This window comes from Condylura cristata, unplaced genomic scaffold (genome assembly GCF_000260355.1).
Source record: "Condylura cristata isolate star-nosed mole 26May11 unplaced genomic scaffold, ConCri1.0 scaffold00012, whole genome shotgun sequence".
NCBI classification, from domain to species: Eukaryota; Metazoa; Chordata; class Mammalia; order Eulipotyphla; family Talpidae; genus Condylura; species Condylura cristata.
This window is the reverse complement of record NW_004567113.1, coordinates 29867940-29889376: the sequence shown is the minus strand read 5'-3', so window position 1 is coordinate 29889376 and position 21437 is coordinate 29867940. Positions and strand designations below refer to the sequence as shown.

At 38.8% G+C, this 21437-nt stretch overlaps 1 protein-coding gene across 2 annotated transcripts; it reads right to left on the bottom strand.

Moving 5' to 3' along the window:
- Positions 1-566: 566 nt before the first annotated feature.
- Positions 567-21134, bottom strand: NMU (neuromedin U). 2 transcript variants are annotated; one of them, XM_012724006.1, is made up of 10 exons: positions 20814-21134; positions 20160-20299; positions 16535-16593; positions 11633-11680; positions 8269-8328; positions 5875-5904; positions 5736-5786; positions 4109-4186; positions 2053-2100; positions 567-857 (listed from the first exon to the last, which is right to left on the bottom strand). In XM_012724006.1, coding segments are annotated over exons 1-10 (552 nt in total). In that variant the 5' UTR covers positions 20816-21134; the 3' UTR covers positions 567-821. The 2 variants fall into 2 exon arrangements, with proteins under 2 accessions (XP_012579460.1, XP_012579459.1); XM_012724005.1 differs by lacking the exon at positions 20814-21134 and having other exon boundaries at positions 20160-20365.
- Between the last annotated feature and the right edge of the window lie 303 nt (positions 21135-21437).

Below are 21437 nucleotides of genomic sequence, written 5' to 3'. Positions count from 1 at the left end.
AGCAGAACAGGCGGATAGACTGAAATATACTGCTGAGGGGAGCAGCGGGCGGGTCAGGAGCAGTCTGCCACTCCATGTGGATCGCCTCCAGGGTGGGGATGGAACTCATGCGGCAGTGGCTGCCAATAGTTTCACAGTATGCAACAACCCCTCAGTCACCAGGGGGGCCCCAAGTTATCTCTTTATAAAGAATCTTTGAATATGGGTCATCTATATCACAGAGACACAGTCACTGCCTAAGTTTTGGGCTAATATTGTGGACAGTGATTACCAAAATCAGGATGCAGTTCCTAATGACAAATAATAATGTCAGTGTCTCTAAAAACAATGATAAAAGGTCATTGTGGTATAGTCTTAAGGGTATATGACATGGACAAAGTAATTCTAGTCCTAAAATGCTGGCAGTCTGCATTAAATAAAGTCCTCACAATTAGGCTCTGTAATTATAATCCCTCTAATTGTAGTATTCATGTAGACCATTAGTGACCTGCGGTCAAATAATAGAAATATATTCAGCATAGTTTAATTTGTGAATATCTGAAAATGACAGAAAATTTCAAACTGGATTGAATTGTGAAGCACATACCACTTTATTTTACTGAGGTAAGATTGATTTACAACACCATATAAATGTCAGGAATACAGTTTCACAAATGTATTTAACATATTCACCCTTTAAGAGCTACCATCATCCAAAGGTCCCTCTCCACCAGTCCTCCCACCTCACGCCCCCTTCTCTCATAACCAACATCTGTGGTCATTCCAACGGCATGTTTTTGTTTTGTTGTTTGCTTGTTTCCTTTGTTTCTTCTCACAACATTTTAAATGTAATCTTCTGACCTTCTCCCATTGCGTGGCTACAAAATAATAAATTAGAAATAAATCAGTATAACTAAGGAGAGAAATTAACTTTCATAGTTAAATTTCATAGCTTAATGGGCTCAATAGTGTTAACTTTAATGGACATCAGAACCCCTGAAGGTTTTGTGCCAATACAGCCTGTTGGACCCCACAGCTAGAGTTTTTACAAGAGTGGTACCATAAAATTTGTATTTCCAGTAAATTCTGGATTGATGCTAAAGCCACGGAGGACAACATTAAATTTCACATTACTGGACTTTATTTCACTGAAGGCACCAAAGTTGAAAAACAAATATTCTCAATTTTGATGTGAAATCAAGTCAAATTAAGTCAAATTAAGTCAAAATTATTTAATGTTATTTTTCCCCATCTACTCTTTCTTGTTCTTTCCTTCAATCCATTCTCAATTTTGTCATAACAACTGGTTTCCAAAATGCAAATCTTGACTTAACCTTCACAAAAAAGTTGAAATTCCTTAGCTAAATATTTCATTGGCAAATTTTTGCTGATTTTTCAAACTTAGCTGTCAGCATTCTCTGAAACTCCTCTACTCCCCATACAGGGTTAACTACCTATTTTTTAGAAACCACAGACCTGGATTGAAGAGGCAATTAGCACAGCACTTTGTTCTTGTTTATCAGTATTTACTATGTGAGGCTGTAAACTTCAGAGCATAAGAATAAAATCCTATCTGTTTTTATATTTCTAATCTTTGGTATGTTGCCCAGCACATAGTAGAACTTCAATAAATAAGGTCCCAAATAAATAATCTCTGTTAATATATTAACAATCCTGTAGAAAACAGCTGCTTCGAAAGAAATTCACATTTCATCCACAATCTGTACATACAAAATATAAAATGCAATTATAATGTTCTGCTCTTTATGTAGTTGATTTTTTAAAACATTTGTGCAAATGTCATTACTCTTCTAGTCTACTGAATCAAAAATTTAGTAAATGATCTTTGAAAGTTAGTTGGAATGTAACTGTGAAGCAGGTGAATGTAACTGGAGAATTACATGACTAGCAGATTAGTGAACAGAGATGCCATAGCATCAAATAAGTTGGTTTAATAAATATACTGTAAGCCTGATGTCATATAAGTAAACTTCAAAACTTAAAACTTACGACTTACTGAAAGTACACAAAGTATATTTCTATTGAATTTTAAAAAACACAGTACATGCATACCCTGAATAAAAACATTTTTTGATTTGGAAGAGGACCTTGAATTTCTCCCTGGAAGAGAAAATAAGCACATTAAGAATCAAAAACTTAAATGCACATTCTTCTTGAGATTATAGGGAAGCTCAGTTATTTCCAACTATTGTAACTGAGGGAGAAACACGGACTTGAATATATAATCACATCAATAAATCTTTTTCTTTAGCGGAAGAATTTTCAGCAACTAAAAGTATCTTCAGAGCATTATATTTTATATTAATACTCTTACCAATATAAAAATCCTATTTTCAGGAAGGTTGCAGTTGTACATACATTCATCAATGAGTAGAAAGAGAAATGACTACATGTAAAATTTTTCAGCATAATGTTAGAATGAAGTAGTTTCTTTGAAATGCCTATTGTATACGCTAACATGTGAGCATGGGAAAAACAACAAATTGTGTCAGAACTTACATGCACAATATTTCTATAGGAATTTTAGTTTAAATTAAGTGAAAGTCTCAAACTATATTCCATGAGACTTCAGAAGAGTATATAATTTATACTTATAGATAAATGGTAACAAACTATGTCAAACAGAAACAAATCCAGTGTATGATGGGTAGGTTTTTAGATGTTAATTTCTTAAAGCATTTCATTTTAAACTCAGTGGGAAATAAATTAATATTTTATGATTTTCATGAAATTGCTTTTCTTAGTTACAATTTTAATCACTACTTACAATAAAAGTATCAAGGATGACGATCACTATGAAATTTGCCATCAGACCCTCCCTGGTGGCGCAGGGTGTTAAAGCACAGCACTAAGAAGCTTAAGCCACTTCCGCATGAGTTCGATCCCAGCCTGCCCTGGAGGAGATCCACATGGCGTGGCAGACCTCTCCTGACCTGCCCACTGCTCCCCTGAGCAGTGTACCTTGTTGATCTGCCTGTTCTGTTCCCCATTCTGTCTCTGGTGAATCCTCTCACCCTCCGCATCTCTGGCCTGTACCCCAGTTCTATATGAATAAATAAATCTTAAAAAAAAAAAAAGAAATTTGCCATCAAGCCTTTATGCCATCAAGCCATATTATGGTTATTCCATAATATGAGTGAAATTATAATTTTAAATTATGAAATTTAAAGAAATTGGAGACATAAAGTAGGAAATGGCTCTGACATCTATTAAAATCTTAAGTCCTTGCTTTACAACAAATGTATCATAAATTTTCAATATTTGTGCCTAATTCTTATCTAACTATAAACCCTACCAAGTTACTTAAAGGATTGAAAACATTAATATTTAAAATTCACTTAGCAGCTATACATTTAATGGCTTAGATGTGGGTGGTATTTTTTTTAAAGATTTATTTATTTATGCTTACAGAACTGGGGTACAGGCCAGAAGTGTGGTGGGTGAGAGGATTCACCAGAGACCGTGAGAGGAGCAGAACAGGCTGACTGACTAAGTACACTGCTGAGGGGAACCAGGGTCAAGGAGAGATCTGCCGGGCCATGTGGGTCAGCTCTCTGGCTGGGGATTGAACTTGTGCTGTAGTGGCTTCAGAGAGTACATAATGCTGTGCTTTAACCTGTTGCACCACCAGGGAGACCTTGGGTGGTATTTATTTTTTTAATGTGAGAAAAAAACAAAACACTTATTTTTAACTCCTGACATCCATTTCATGAGGCTTACTGACCTTTTAATTCTTGGAGAGTAAATTTGTCATCCTAGCCATTTGCCACGTTGTAAAGACAGGGGCAGTAAGTTGTCCTTTCTCTTTTCCCCTATGAGTAAGCCTGCTACTGGGCATCCTCGGGACCAGATTTTGTCACTGAGAGGGCAGAGGCCCTTGGGGAACCCACCCCAGCTTTGCTCACTGCCCAAGGTAGAGTGAGGTGGCACCTTATGTGGGAAGAACACAATTCTTCCTGAGTGTGAAAACACTTCTGCAAACAGGTTAACTGCAGCTTAGCTGGGTGTATGTGGGGCTTATCGTCAAGAAGGTGCTATACACCGCCAGGGTGGGAATTACAGAGAGGGCTGTCCCACACGGTGCGGCAAGCACTGGGCCTTAACGTACGTTCATTCTGAACCTCTTCATTCTTCTCTCATGCAGTTGAGGAACGAGGTGCAACAGGGGGTGAACGACAGCCGAGGTCTGAGAGACACGAACACACATGATGAGCACAAAGGCTTCTGGCATTCGACATAAAGACGGTTTCCTGTTTGTTTACTTTTGTTTTCCCTACCAGACTTGCTCCAGACAAAAAAGAACAAGAAAGATGTTGTCTACGGCAGTCCTTTGAGAACACTTCAAAGATCTGGAGAATTAATTAGCTAAGAGAGGGGATACAATTTGGTAGCTTTACACCAGGAGGATAACAGGATCTTTGTCATCCTGCTGAAGAAGCACTTTCCTGAGCCCCCCAGCTCTGTCATCAGCGGCCGATAAGTAAAACACCTGCCTGCGTCTCTGAGGGGCAAAAAGCTGTCTGCTCCCCCAGTTCCTCAAAATGATTTGGGACAGATGCAACCAACCCCGTGAGAATCAGTTTTCCATCGTGAAAATGTTTGTCTGGAAGACTACACTGTGCACACATCTGGCAATCTCCTTGATAAATTATGTCTTATTGAGAACTGAACATATGGAACAAGGCAAGGGCACATAAAATGGCAAAGTGCTGTTGATTGTGAAAGCTGAGACTAAGATATATTTTCTCCAATTGTAAACACGAGAAGCAGAAATAAAGGCAAGCACATCTGAGGTAGGAGAAATGAAACATTTCATTTTAAAGGCATGGCTTGAATTGGACCTGTTCACAAATACTAAGTTCATTTATCAAATGAATTACTTTGTGTCCTGTCATAGCTATTTAACCAATTCAATTTGTATTTGGTTTAACACAGTTTAAGCTAACCTCCTAATATATAAGAATATTCAATGTGATAAACACCTAAAACTGAGTTTAGCGTTACTGTTATCTTTCCACAAGTACACCAGGCTTCAAATACACGATGTCGCTCATTCCCTGACTTGATCTTTGGTATTGAGTCACAAGCTTATAAGGCATGTTGCAGTCAATCGACTACAAAGTATTCTAGACTGAAACACTAATGTAGGTGGGTTAGCATAAAAATAAATAAAATCGACCACTAAAACCATGCAATTAAGAAGTGCAATGATTCTGGCAAGTGTTAGTAAATTCTTACATTAACTACTTACAAATGAGATATTAGGAAGAGAATGGATATTTCTAGTTACATTTAATTACATTTTTGACAATCATCTTTTACAACAATTCTTAAAATGCCTTTGAATAAAATTACTTTTCTCTGCACTACATGCCACCTAAAACAGTACATTTTACTTAATTAGTATTTTCCTTTGCCTCTAGAATGTAAATTTCATGAGAAGTATTTCTTGTTTTATATTTAATTTACTGCTATATTTTTAGTATCTAGAATTGTGCTTGGCACAAAGTAGATACTCAGTAAGTAATTTCTGGATAAATGAATGGATTTAATGTACATGTAGTTGTTGAAATATAAATGTGTTACACATTTCAATTCCATTTGTTTACCCACATACAAATTCTTAAACTGAAAAACATGAATTTTAAACTGGCTTTATCAAATATACTACACAACCAGATTTTTAAGAAAAAAATAAAGTAGTGGTTACAAATAAGAAGTAATTCTCAACTTACCACAACATTTGAATTGCCCAACTTCTGTGTCTTTGAATAATGAAATAAGAACTATAAAATAAGATAGTGAGATTTACTATAAATGATTAATGGTTTCATTTATTATTTTTAATGTATATGTTTGAAGAAATTACTTTACCCTTTTGGTATCATCTTTTTCATCTATTTCCTGTTAAAAAGAGAAACAAATATTATTATATGATACACTATAAAGTTATAATGCATAGTATATATAATAAATAAGATATAGCATAAAGTTTATAATGCTAGAATATTGTATCATATTATCTAAAAATATTTGTAGTTGTTATTGCTAAATTATGAGTTATTTTTGCTTTATTTCATAAACTATATTCCTTTCTGTCTAAAAATTTTTTTTAAGAAGAGTCATATGATCCTTGTTCTTTTTTGGTTATTCTTTCTTACTCACATTTGCTTTTTAATACAAAAGTAAAATCATGGATACAAAAGCCATGGATACTTAGGAAGAAAAGTGAAATTTGGGGGAAAATATCATCATTAAAAACACTGGAAAAACACACACTTCGATGATTTAACTTTAGAAAATACTTTTTCAAAATAGCAAAGCATTTTTGAATTATTGAATGTAAAAGCTAAAGAAGTCAGAATGTATCAGTGATCATTCTGATACATTAAAACTGCAAAGAAACACATAATTCTAAACTTGAGGTGCTCATCCTTAATAAAGAAATAAGAAGAATTAAATTATCAGACATTATAAGAATATCATTTTCAAAATATTGACAATACAGCTTGCCTTTTCAAAAAATTCTTTTTTTGAATTTACATGGTTTTATTTTTTTTAAATAATTAATATAATATATATTTCACATCATTGTTCATTTTGTACAATGTTTGCTTTCTCCTCTCAGGTGTAGTCCCCATAAAATCTCCACCACCAGTTCAGCGGTGCACCATCACCATCATCTTAATGTCCTTTTCTCTAGCAGTGTACAACATCCTGATCTCAAAAAGCTCAGAAAGATGCATCTATTGTCCAACTGTATTATGAGTCAGAGAGTGAAAAGGAACCAAAATGACCCCAGATTTCTCTCATCAGACCTGGAACACATCTATATTTGAGGATGTAGGGCCATGGGAAAACAGTTTTCTTGGAGTTTCTTCAGCTGTTTTCCTCAGTGACTTTCCAGCACTGATGGTCTCACAGGCACAACAGAGCCTTGATAGGTAGTCCTCATATGCTGAATGCGCCAAATAATACATAACTTTAACGTATAATTTGTATGCACAAAACATACTTGGATAAACAAACGTTAAGCCTGGCCCTGTGCTGGCTTTGTCTATAAATCATAAAAAAGTGAATGAAAGTGTCTCCCTGGTAGTGCAGGGGTTAAATTTTCAGCTCTATCAAGCTATCTACAGCCACTGTGGCCTGAGTTGATCCAGGCCAGGGAGCTGCTACCCACATATGGTGTGGCAGACCTCTCCTGTCTCAGTCGCTGCTCTACTCAGCAGTGTATTCCATCGATCTGCCTGTTCTGCTCCCCACTCTGTCTCTGGTGAATCTGCCATCCTACACCCCCATGCATCTCTGGCCCACACTCCAGTTCTTATATACACAAATAAATAACAATAAGTCCTTTTTTTTTTTTAAATGTATACAGTACTGGCATACAGGCCAGAGGTGCTGGTGTAGTAAGAGGCTTCACCAGAGACAGAGCGGGGAGCAGAAGAGGCTGACTGATGAAGTACACTGCTGAGGGGAGCAGCGGGCGGGTCAGGAGAGGTCTGCTGTGCCATGGGGGTCACCTCCGAGGAGAGGATCAAACTCATGCTGAAAGTGGCTTTAGCTTCTTAGTGCTGTGCTTTAACCCACTGTGCCACCAAAGAAGGCCCAGAATAAATCTTTTTTTTTTACATTTTTTTTTCCATCTCAATTGTAGTCCCTGCGGGTTTCCCATCACCAAGTCACCCGTGTGCCATCACCATAATTCCGTGCACTTCCCTCCCCCCTAGCCCCCTTTGTTTTTGATCCCATTCCCCACTCCACCCCCACAATATGTCTCTGATATATGGCTGTTCATTACAGAATAAATCTTTTTAATAAAAAGCTAATAAGGATCCTCATGGCTGGCCTCTCCTGGGAGTCTTACTGGCCATTCACAGGGCATGGGGACACTGCTGTGGCTGGAACCCAGGGGGCTGCCGCCACCACTTTTGCTACCTGTGTACCGAGTGTTGCTTCATAATAAGGACTGTTTGTGCTCCACACATATGGATGTTGTGACCTGCTTTCTCATGTGCCGCCACTGAGAACTGGGTAAGCTCGTAGTGAGGCCCTACAGAGGGGAACAATGATTTTCCAATTCACATTAGGATGACATTAAATTTAAATTCTCAGACAGTAGAGTAACTCAAGTATTTGTTTCTTATCCAAACCAATTTATCCTCCTCTACTCCTCTCGGCATGTTTCCTAAACTGGGTATGTTTCTTCCAGGAGGAATTCAATAGGCAGTGCTTTGTCTTTAAGTAATACAATGTTAACCTTACCTGGGGCTTTGGTAGTGTCCCCAAAACTGAGAGGCAAAGCTGCTCCAGTGCATTGGATGCCTAATGGAAATGAGAAGACAGAGAGACTATGCTTTTGCTTTACCAACATTTGTATAGAAGATATAACTGTAGAATGTCAGAACCACGGCGATAGTCTCACTACCCAGAATCCTTCTTGTGGTTAATAAAAACTGTATCGGAATCTCTTGATTTCTCATAGGACAAAAAGTTGGCTCCTAGTAGTAAAACTTTCCTTCCAACCAGAAAAGAAAAACTCTGTACTGTGTGTTTAAGGCTGATTAAAGTTTCCATTGTGGTTCAGATTCATAGCTCTCAGTACTTGCTAAGAGCCTATGAAATTCTGTGACTAAGAGTAAGTAAGGCAATGCCAAAAGAGGGATTATCCTTCCCAGCTTGTAATAAAGTCTGAATCTACATGCCAAAACTGTGAACCTCTCTGATTATTACTCATTGACTAATTTGAAAGCCCTGCAATTGCTTGCAAACAATGGGAGTTGGAGGGGAAGCAGCTGTGTGAGGTGCACCTAATCTGAGTTACCACGCTTCCAGGCTGCTGACTGCACACCCCACGATCAGGTTTTTCAAAGCATTTGAGCACAGAAGTAGGGCAGAGCTCCTTGTGTTTGCAGCCAGTTGGGCGTGTTGGGGAGTGGCGCAAATGGACAAGCAGGGGCGAAACCTGCTTTGCACAGAATTTCACACAGTAGTACCACAATTAACTACTTAATAAATGCATACTGGAAGAAATGAGGAAGTAGAACAATGGAGGGGCCCATATAATTAGTCGTTAAAAACATGGACTACAGAGTAGAGCGGCCTATAACTCTGTATCTGTGCATATCTTATTTCTACTCTTCAAACATGTAACCTTGTGCTGGTTACCTAACCTGTCTAAAGTACAGTGTCTTCAGCTATAAATCAGGGATGAAAACATCACTGTCAAGAGCTCTTGGAAGGATTAAATAGAGGAACAGTGCTTTGCAAGGTCCCGGTGCATAACAATTAGTTAAGAACAGCTGCATCTAAAAATGTGTGACCTGCAAAGCTTGACTGACAGCTGCAGTTACTTTTCATTTGAGGCCACCAATATCCTCAGCCACTGATCAGTGCATGTTTAGCCTGGTTGGTTGTGTCTAAGGATATGGCTGCAGTCCATGAAACAGTCTCCTTGAGCTTCCTTCTTAGCACCAGAGATCGTCCTGGTCTTCCATTTGTTTGCCCACTCTGCAAATTGTTGAGTTATTAATTATTAATAATAATAATTATTATTAATTAATAATAATAATAAATGACACCTACTTATATGGTGCTTTAGTAAATCACCAAACACTTTTGTGCATAGCTGTGAGGTATCAAGACATTAACTTTTATTCTCATGGATAAAGGAAGTGAGTTTTCTAGAGATTTGTCACTTGCCCAAGAGCATGAAGGCTAGTAGTTGGTGGAGTAACCTCAAAACAGTTCTTCCCACCTCTAGATATTCCTCTGTTGTGTTGGTAATGATGGTTAAGCCTGGGGCTGGGAACTGGATGGGAGGAAAAGTAGAGTGTGGCCACTAAAACACCCTTTCTCATTTTCGCCCTTCAGGAATAGGTATACACACACACAAAAAAAAAAAAAAAAAAAAAAAAAACTTGAAATAAATCCCTGAAACCTCCTTTCATGGCCAATCTAGAAATGTAATAAAAGTAACAAGAAATAATCATGTGTCACAGATGTATCTCTCAACTCAAGGAAGAAATAAATTTCTGCAGAGAATTAATGTCTCCTAAGAACAACCTCTAAGCTGGATAAGGCTTGGAATGAGGTTGAAGTTTAACAGAAGCTTCAAAACAAATTTCATTTCCTTCATCCCATTATTTCATGGTATGGCCACAACAATTCTTCATGGATTTTTCTCATACTCGCTTTTTATTTGTGGACGCTAAATATTCTTTACTTTCTATGAGGTAAAAATGGTAACAACATAAATAATAAAATAATAGTTAATGTGAAAATGAATGGTTTTGAAAGTTAATTTGGTTAATGTAAAAGATTCCTTAGTAAAAGTAACAAACTGTCCTCAAAAGACGCACAGTATTCAAAGCTTATTTTATTTTTGTGTTTAGATAAGTACTTAAAAATTCATCCTTTTAATATTGTGGAAATAAGTCATCCTCAGGATGTTCCTGAATTCTAAACACAATGCAAAAGGCTGATGATGATCAATATCTATTACTAATCACTGATTCTCAGTGCTCCTCGAGTGCTTTGACATATTGATAAATGTCATCTACTGTTATCCTGATCATGCCCTACCATCTAATGCCTCTTATGTCCTGCAAGTCATCCCCTTCCTGCCAACCAAGGAATGGACTGAGGCAGGACAATGAGAGCACAAAGAGAAATACAGACACAAAACCGTTTCTTTACACCGACCGAGATGATTTTCTGGAAGGACTGTGTGGAAAGATAAGACATCTTGACCAGACCATGTAGAGGCAGTATGCTCCAGGCACAGAGCCAGAGCCTCTTCTTTTTGCAGGAGACTAGCTATACTTCTTAAGTAAGTCAAACCACTAAAGCTGACTATGATGTACCTGCACTCAGAGAACTGCAGACACAAGAAGCCCAGATAAAGGACACACACTTGCCATTTCTCGTGTTTTCAATTACAGCAGCTCTTCTCTCCCAATTCTGTGTTAGCTCTTTCCCAGAGGAAGAGAAGTTACCCAAAAGATGGTTGCTAGGGAAAAGGAAGTTGGGCAAGTTCTATTCAGCCCTTTCCTGTTAGGGAGCCAGCTTTCTGGATGGTTGTTTATGTCTGGTCTCTGCCCTGTGGCAGAAAACCTGCCTCTGATGAGAGACCCTGAGTCATAGCCTAACCCCAGTTTAATTCCGGGGACATTGCTAGCAAACACAGTTGGCATTGGATCTGAGGTTGTACTCACAAATCAACATTTTACTTACAATGATACTTTGTTCTTTGTAAGTCTAATTCTATCAGTTTATTTCTCTATGGGTTTCACGTTCAGTTGGGGGACAAGATATTAGCCCCAAAATACAGCAATAGAAACACTATTTTAAATCTAACACAATTTGATTTTAAAAGTGACATTTTAATTTCTATAATATGTACATGTTACCTGCAAATTTACTTTACCTAGAGATAAGAACTCTAGCACTTTACAAACCTAAGTTCACATCACTGGTTATTGCCTGAAGATTACATAATAGTTTCTAATATGTTGTCATGTTTTAATATGTCTACAAAGTAATGGCAGGCCCAAAGGCAAAAATGGAGTATTTAAGCATTACAAAAATTCTATCTACATCTTTAGGAAATACCTCCATATGGAATTACCTGAGGCTGAGAATCAATGGACAGGAAAGATGAACAAGCATCATCTATCTGTAGAAAACAGAAATGTCAGTTACATTTTATAAATAGGCAGGAAATGCAAAGCAGATTTTATAAAGTCAGGTCACCTATGCAACACTAATTGAAGCTCTGGATCTGAGAAGGAGGAGCCTCTTAAACTTTCTAAGGAGTTCCTGGATTCCCCAAGATTCACCGCCCTAGTTACATGGATATACTTCCCCAATCATAGTTGCTAAGGATAATCAGCAAGTTTAGTTAGTTATTTTTGAAAAACTATATTTATTGAAGTAATGTTCATTTACAATACAGTATCTATCTTAATGGTATAGGTTTACACCTACCTCTATAATAGCATATTATTTCATCACAGCCACCACCAAAGCCTCAGTAATTATTCTTGGGATCCCTCTCCCCTTTGCTCCCACCCACCCCTGCGGTAGCCTTAGGCATTGTCCAATGTGTTCTTCCCCCTTCTCTTTTCAGACCATTCCTCTTATTACCACCCCTGCATGCCTCAGATCTATGGTCAACTTTCAAGGTGTGTCTTTGTCTAACCTTCTGTTAATTTTCTCTATATTCCACATATAAGTGAAACCATTTGGTATTAATCTTTTTACTTCTTACTTACTTTACTTATTATGGCATGAATTTATCCTTTTTTGATCACTGAGTCATATTCCATTGAGTATATGTACCACAATTTCTTGAACATTTATCTGCTTTGGGCTATTTATGTTGTTTCTGGATTTTAGCTATTGTAAATACTGCTATTATAAACATGAGAGTACAGGTTTCTTTTCCAATTAGTTTTTTTTTTTTTAGATTTATTTATTTGTGCATACAGAACTGGGGTACAGGCCAGAGGTGCAGGAGTGGTGAGAGGATTCACCAGAGACAGAGAAGGGAACAGAACAAGCAGACTGACAAAGTACACTGCTGAGGGTAGCAGTGAGCATGTCTGGAGAGGTCTGCCATGCCATGTGGGTCACCTCCCTGGGTGGGGATCGAACTTGTGCTGTAGTAGTTTTGGAAAGCTTCATAATGCAGTACTTTAACCCACTGCCCCACCAGGGAGAGCCCCAATTAGTTTGTTTATGTTCTTTCAGTTGATATCTAGGAGTGGAATAGCCCACCAGCAAGTTTAACTACGCATGAAATATTAATGGAAAAATCTTTGGATTATTGAGCTGAGAGTTGTTAAAAAAAATGATCTTGAAATAAAGTAGGATTCTGTTACAATGGGGTTCTTTATGAATAGTATGTGCTAAATGATAAATAGCATACCGTAAAACTCTTACACAAGAAGCTAATAGTTATCTACCAAGGAGCCAGCATTAGAAAGGAGCTCTATTTTACAATGAAGGTTAATTGAATCACAGCTTGACAATTAACTATTCTCAGCTTTTATCCTAACAAGAAAATTTGAAGGACTTTATACCATAGTATGAAATTTATGTTAATCATTAAAAAACTGCTGAGAAGTTCAGCACTGTGCTAGATGTCTGGAGTTGTCCATTGCATTTATCTCCCTAGTGGCCTTTTAAAATGGAATTGAAACATGGTAATGATCTGTATCTATCTGGAATGGTTTAGGTTTATTCCTTTTTATTGTATAATATCACAGAGGCATCCTTCTAGTTCAGAGTTCTGTGTTGATTAGTTTAATTTAACTTCCATTTTTCATACCAAACTGAGGGAGAATTGTCATGTTCTTCAGTTATTATTTCTTAACCCCCTTTTGGTTCCAAGTTGAACACATCCTAAAATACAGGATTCTCAACTTTCAAGAATAATAAAAATATGCATTATTATAGAGAATTATAAGTGTGTGTCATTTTTTGATGCTTCCTGAATGTGCCATCTTCTCTATCACAAGTATTTGGGGAATTGCTTTATTTCACTCATGCCTGTGCCTACTGATCTGTTCTCTCTCCTATGCCACGCAGACCCAGAATCATGGTATCTAAACCCATGCTCAGAGTGATAAATTTCTGGGGGGCTGGGTCTATGCTATCTGCAGTTTTTCCAGAATAAATGTTCAACGAATATTCTTTAATTAAACTGAACCTGTGGAGGAAAATTAAAAGCAGTCAATGAGATGGGAAAGCCATCTGGGTTGTTTCCACCCCCCCCCAAAGATATGCCTTTGAATTTTGAAATTTAATCAATATTTACATGTTATTTGCTTGAGGAGAGCAGAGAGAATTGATTCCTCCTGATATTTTTGTAGTGTCTAGGTATATGAAGACTTTACATCCTTAAGATGAAAGCTGTCCACTGAAAAACCAGGCTTTATGAAGTTGCCAAGTACAAGAATAAAGAACCCTTGAGCCTCAGGGTTAGCTAGTTAAGTACTTCAGCAGTATTATTTGATTGAGAAAAGAAAAAACACTAAAAAATTAGTCCCATAAGGAAATAATTGCAAAGATATTTAGCCTTCGCTTTTCTTTTTTAAGAAGGAACAGAAGCATTGCTCACCCACTATTTGGATATTTGTTTATTTTTACTCAGTTGGCCCTACTGTTTTGGAATGCCACTAATTGCTTTTGAGAACTCTGTAGAGTCCATTGGAAATTCAGTTCGAAAATGCATAGATCTCTATACATGGTTTGAAGAGAATGTGTTTTCAGTTTTTCAATAGCCCATAATTTAAAAAACTCCCAACAGAAATGTTAACTGCATGTTCTTTGCATCTTGATGTCTTTTTTCTATAAAAAAATCAAAGTGCTTTTTTACGATTATATTTGAGTTTTCCTCCAGCAATATTAGCTGATGTACTTTTTCAAAGATTTTACACTGATTTCCAGCTAAAATGTTTCTGTATTAGATATCTGTATTGCTGTCTAAATTATTCTTTATCTTACTCATGTGTTTCTAGCTGATATTTGGATAAATGAAGCAGAGAATCTTAGTATAAATTCATATGTAACTAAAGACTATTTAGTCCTTGACACTTACCAACCATCTTATGTACTAGAGGTCCTCAAATAATGACATTTTGTTCATTGTCATTTCATTATAACATTGATGAACGGGGGAAAAGCCTGGCCAACTTTGAATGAAATGACACTATTCGAGAACCTGCATAAGGTCCCAGTTTCTAAGAACCTGTTGATAAGTGACAATGCTTTGTTGCAGGTGCTTAAGTACAAAGGAAATTCTCAATCCATAGGTCACTATTATCCCGAGACTTATTTTCCACTTCCATTTCCTACTCCCATTCTGTCCTCCATGGGTAACACTTCTAATGAATTTGATGTGTATTTTCCATTTATGTTTTTATAAATTTGCCCTGCTATTTTGTGTGAATGTATATATAGCATTTTCTTACTTTTTTTTTAACTTAACATTTTATACTTTGAAATTCATCTTTTGTGGGCCCTCCCTGGTGGCACAACAGGTTAAAGCACAGCACTATGAAGCTAGATGCAGCCACTGCAGCACGAGTTGGATCCCCAGCCAGGGAGCTGACCCAAATGGCACAGGAGTCCTCTCCTGTCTCATCCACTGCTCCCCTCAGCAGTGTACTTTGTCAGTCTGCCTGTTCTGCTCCCCACACAATCTCTAGTGAATTCTCTCACCCCGCACACCTTTCGCCTGTATCCTAGCTCTTGTATGTATAAATTTAAAAATCTTTACAAAAATAAAGGAAATTGGGCTCTCCCTGGTGGTGCAATGGGTTAAAGCACCACATTATGAAGCTCTCCAAAGCCACGGCAACATGAGTTCCCTGGCCAGGGAGCTGACCCACATGGCACAGCAGACCTCTCCTGTCCCCCCTGCTGCTCCCTCATCATTGTATTTCAATAGATCTGCTTGTTCTGCTCCCCCTTTTGTCCTGGTGAATCCTCTCATCTACCACATCTCTGGCCTGTACCCCAGTTCTATAAGCATAAATGAATAAATCTTTAAAAATAAATAAATAAAGGAAATTCCCCCATGTCACTGACTGTATGTAGTATGCTGCATCCAGCTGCTGTGAGTATTCCATAACATACACTCACCATATGTTGCCTACCCCTCCCTGAAGATCAGCAGCTGGATTCCGTCCAATTCCAGCATTATAAGTAAAGCTATAATTAACCACATAGTATCTGTCCTCCACTTCTGGATCTGTAGGAGAATGTCTTTGGGATATATCCTCAGGAGAGGGAATCTAAAACATGGTGGTATCTAAGTTGCTTTCAGATGGTTCCACTACTCAATATTCTCACCAGCATCACATGAAGGTTTGTATACCCCACCTCTCTGCTAGCACTTTCCATTATCCAGTTTTCGATTTTTTACCAGTCTCATGGATGGAAAGTGACACTCAGCTTAATTTCATTTCATTGTCACTAATGAGCTTGAACATCTCTTTAGATATTTGTTGTCCTTTTAGATTTCCTGTTTTGTAAACTGTTCTATTCTTTGACTATTTTTGCTTTTGATTCCTGCCTTTATTCAACTGATTTTGTATAAAGGTTTTTTATATATTCTAGAAGTTAATCTTTTATTAATTTTAGATATGTTAATATCTTCTTTCAAATGGTCTTACCTCTTTTCATGATTTCTTTTGTGGAAAGAAATCTATACTTTTGATATCATTGAACTCAACCTATCTTTTTCTATGTAATTCTTATAGATAATATATTGCTGGATCATTTTTTAATTATAGTCTGAGAATTCGGTCTCTTAAAATTTTTTTCCCAATTTTAGTCTTTTATTTACTAAATGAAAAATAAATGAAGTAAATTATAAATCTTAGTAAATAATAAATCAAATTATTAGTAAAATCATAACTGTCCCAAATCTTAACACATTATTTGAGCTCAATAATTCAAAGTGTGATATATTCCAAGAAGGGTAAAGTTTCCACTAAATTGCTTGAGGATAATTGTTTACCTCATTCCACAACTGTAGCTCTTGTTCAGGCTGTAATCCTTGAGATAATATTGGGGCACCTAAAAATAAAGTTATATTCACATATTAATTTTACAATATTTCTTCTTAAATTAAATATTTATACATAATTTATTTTCAGGTTATAGTTCTCATTTTGTATGGTATATTGCTGTCCTCTATTTCAATGAGGTGTTTGACATTATAAAAAGAAATAACTATTATTAAGTAAACTTTTATAAAATTACAAATACATTACTCTCAAGAATAAGTTTCTTACATGTAAATACAAAAACATGCACATAAGTGTTCATAGAAGCATTATTCATAATAACTCAATGTAGGAACAATCCTCATTGAGAATGTCTCTCATCTGGCAAAAAAAAATATATATATATATATACACAGGGCTCTCCCTGGTATACAGGGCTCTCCCTGGTGGCGCAACAGGTTAAAGCACTGCATAATGAAGCCCCCCCCCACCCCCGCAAAAGCCACTGCAGCATGAGTTCAATCTCCCAAGAGGGAGATGACCCACATGGCACAGCTTCCCTCAGCAGTGTTCTTCATCGATCTGCTTGTTTTGCTCCCCGCTCTGCCTCTGGTGAATCCTCTCACCATTCCTGCACCTCTGGCCTGTACCCCAGTTCTATAAGCATAAATAAATAATAAATCTTAAAAAAAGAAAAGGAAGAAAGAAAGAAAGAAAGAGAGAGAGAGAGCACACCAACAGAGTGAAATGCTATTTGGTTACAAAAAAGGAATAAATTCGGGCCCTCCCTGGTGGCGCAGCGGGCTAAAGCACAGCACTAAGAAGCCTAAGACATTTCTGCATGAGTTCAATTCCCACCTGCCCCGGAGGAGATCCACATGGGGAGGCAGACCTCTCCTGACTCGCCCGCTGCTCCCCTCAGCAGTGTATTTCGTTGATCTGCCTGTTCTGCTCCCTGCTCTGTCTCTGGTGAATCCTCTCACCCTCTGCATCTCTGGCCTGTACCCCAATTCTGTATGGGTAAATAAATCTTTCCAAAAAAAAAGGAATAAATTCCTGATCCATGCTACAACATTGATGAACCTCAGACATATTATGTGAAGTCAAATGAATCAGCTGCAAAAGACCAAACATTGGATAATGCTGCTTTTATGGAATGTCCAGCAAAAGCAAATATATAAAGATAGAAATTTAGTGGTTGCCTAGGGCTCAGGCTAGAAACTGGGATTGACTATAAAAGGACAAGACATGACATCTTTTGAGGGTAATGGAAAATTGCATTATTGTGATAGCAGCACTATTCTTTAAGGCTGCTTGAAAATCACTGGATTGTAAATTTAAATAGGAAAAGACACTTCTTAATTTAAGCCCGAACACTCACTGTCACAAGGCAAATCTAATAACAGATTGTTGCACATATCCACAACGTACCCCTCTTTTAGGAAGTCTCCTTCTTTATTTTAATATTGTTACACTTTAATAATAGTTTCTACCCACCATATCTGTGGCTGGCCCTTTGTCTTCTTACTGATATTGCATGCTCTGCTAGCTAGTTTTTGCCAATGATGCAGCACTCATTGACACTAATTTATTTTCCTCTGGCTTTGTGACATTTGTTTTGTTGTTTTTAGATACATTCAGTTGCAGTTTGCATAATGATTAATCTTGAAAGATTATCCCCTAGTTTTGCTTATGCATGATGTGCTTCCCTTCCCAGGCTATCTTTCTGGATTCAGAAATAGGGCAGATCACAAAGTATAGTCACCTCCTAGCAAAGTTTTAGAAGGATAAAATTAGTTTCTAGCATCAATAGGAAGTCCAAAAGGGAAAGAAGACAGAAAAGAGTAATCTAATAGGGTTTCTGCATAGTGAAATTCATCCCTTTCTTTAGGAAATATTGGGGGTGCTTATGAGATGAGGGGCCAGCCAGCAGATACACTTTTGGAAATAAAGTTCAAGATTTGACTCTTTGAAGGAACCATCTACTGCCTTCCACAGTTTTTGCCAACCACCAGAACCCTGGAAATCCTCCCCCCTCCCCCCCAAACAATTATTTCCTATTGATGTAAAAATCACAGCAAGCCAGGAAGATAAAACATTCACAAGCAGAATATTCACTTTACACAGAGCAAGCTACCTCTTAAAACAATGATTATCTGCTTCCTTAATAAGGTAGACAAAGATCATCATTGTAATTTTACCAATGACAAATGTAAAATTGAAAAAGATTAACATTACTTTGTACAAGTTATTCTGTATCATTACTGGCTATGTGCTAAAGAAGGTTTAAGTTCCCTAGCTCTGCATGCTTAGACTTTATAACCAAAATATTTTGCTTTTCAAGCAGAGGATCACACACATACACACCCTCTGAAGTCTCAAGGAAAGGGGAAAATCAAAGCAGTAAAAGGACAGCAATCAAAGTTAACATAGCAGGAGAAAAATAGCTTCAGTTTCCCTCTTCTCATTGCTGGTGGGGCTACATGCTCTGAAAGGTGGCTGCAGGTGTGATTTCAAGTTCTGAACCATGATAAAACATTCTTTACCTCACTGATGGGAGCAGAGGAAAGCTAAGAGAAAATCCTGCAAAGTTAGAAAATTCATGGCCTTAGCAGTTTGGTGATGAGCCAACCAGCCGGCTCAGAGTTGGAGGATGAAAGACACCTTAAGGTACCGGAGGATAACCTTTAGCAATCAGTGGGGATTGGGGGGTAAGGGGGTTGGGAGGAACCTTTTAACTATTAACATCTTATCCTCTGATCTGCCTTCCGTCTCAAGCTTCACATTTTCCTCCCAGATGTTGCTTTCATTTTTCCCACTTCTTTCCTCTAAGCCAAGTTCAGGAAGTCACTGCTGTTATCAAGTCCTATCTTCCCTCACTTGGCTTTATTACAGCACTGAAATGAAAGCTGGTCTGCACACTTGCATCTCCAATTCTGTGTGATAAGAAAGTCTATTTCTTTCACTGATTTGGTCTGAAAATCTATAAGGCATGAGCTTGTTCTTTTTTTTTTTAATATTACTAAAATTGTATTGAGGCAACATTGGTTTATAATATCTTTTCAGCTGTATATCACAATAATTCGTGTATTCTCTACATCATGATCACCACCAAACAGCTAGTTTCTATCCTCACCAAATAGTTGATTCCTTTACCTATGCCTGATCCCTTCAAAGCACTAGAATGGGTGTTTCACTGCTGGGGTTATCTGAACAGAGCTGGAACCACTTACCAAAGAAGCTGAACACCATTCAAGTTTACATCAGCAGATAAAGTACCTAAGTCACTAGTTTTGCTTCAACCATCAATCCCCCCAGTAACAGCAATCTAAGGAAGAGCATTAATTCGCATCACCCATGGGCACTAGGGTGAGGATCCCTGGATCTAATGAAGCCCTGCAAGCTGCCCGGGGAACCAATGCACCAGGCCTGGAGATTTCTGCACTGGTAGCTGTCCCGGGGTGGCGATCTGCGCCCTGTCGTTAAAGGTCAGAACTTGGGGACCCTGGCTCCAGGTGAAGGAAACTTCCAGAATAAAACGGGCGAGAAAGAGAGGCAAGAGAGCGCGGTGAGTGGGGCTGAGGGAAGGCGCCAGAAGCCTGCGGGGTTCGCGGGGGAGACTCAGGGCTGGTTTACCTTGACAGGCGCCCGCGCAACAGGCGAGCAGCAGCAGCACCAGCCTGGATGCGGCGGTCATGTCTCCAGGGGGCGGCCCGGGGCGGCTACTCGCTGCTCTCAGCATCTGGACGTCTGCAGCCAGCTCGGGACTGGAGAACCTGCGCTGCGCCGGCGGAGAGTTCACTGGCAGCGGCTCCCGGGGCCCCGCCGCCTGACAGCCCCGAGCGCCGGCCAACTTTTAAACCCCTCGGACACGTGGGCTGAGGCGGCGCGGTCCCCGCGCGCGTCACCTCGTCGCTGACCGCCTCCGACCTCCCTCGCGTCACTCCGGACCCACCAGCCCACCCCACGTCCACGCTCCCTCCCGCTGAGCGGCGGGACCTGCACCCCCCTGGGCCGGAGTTTCTGAGTCAGGGTGCCATGCAGTTCCCTCTCCCCGCCCGCGGAGCCTGGCATAAAATGGACTTGGGACAGTGCACTTGTTAAATCCCTTCGGAGGATCTGAGTGGGAGTCCGAGGGCGGACTGCAACTATGCGGTCCAAGGAGGCTGGAATTGGGGCTTTAAAACTTAGTAGTTTAAAAAAACGCTCCCTGGGTTCTTGCACGGTCTTGGGAGTCTCATACTTCACCCTCCCCAAGGTGGGCTGTGATACCCGCGCCTGTTAACTCACATCCCCAGCTCCCCAGCACAGTGCCCAGCGTGTAAGAGCAATAATGCGTCAGCAGCGGCGTTGACTTTCCCCAGTTCCTGCAAGATCTAAGACCACTTAGGGAAATACGCGTGGTCTGTTCATGAAGGTTGGAGAGGACGACAGGTCTTGCCCACTCATTCATTTCTTACAGATGTAGCAGGTTTCTACTGCCTATGGATTTCTAAGCGTTGGGTAATTCCCTTTTCTATGCATTTCTGCTATCGATACTCTCTGGCTGGTGCTCTCTAATTTCTGGGGGTGATCTGACCTGCACTATCCCTCTTGATACTTTCCTTTATTTCCTAAGAGGTCGCACCCAGGAAGGCTCCTTTTCTAGGACACTAGCAGATACGTTTTCATTTCTATATAAAGAGAGAAGACTGATCTTATTTCCTTTTGAAAAGACAGCTGAGGAAAGGGTAGGAAGGAAATACATTAACACGTCTTAAGAGTACTTTCCCATTCTGGTTCATTTAGTATTCACAGCATCTCTGGGATATAAAAGAATTATGATTCTCATTTATTGGTGCTTACAGAGATTAAAAAATCTGCCCAAGGATAAGAGCAGTGAGGTTGCAACTCAGCGTTCTACTCACTGAATAT

Coding starts and splice junctions, on each gene's coding strand:
- NMU (XM_012724006.1), bottom strand. Junction 5,905..8,268: donor GGACACTACCAAAGCCCCAG/GTAAGGTTAACA, acceptor TCTTTTTAACAG/GAAATAGATGAAAAAGATGA. Junction 5,787..5,874: donor AAAAAGATGATACCAAAAGG/GTAAAGTAATTT, acceptor CTTATTTTATAG/TTCTTATTTCATTATTCAAA.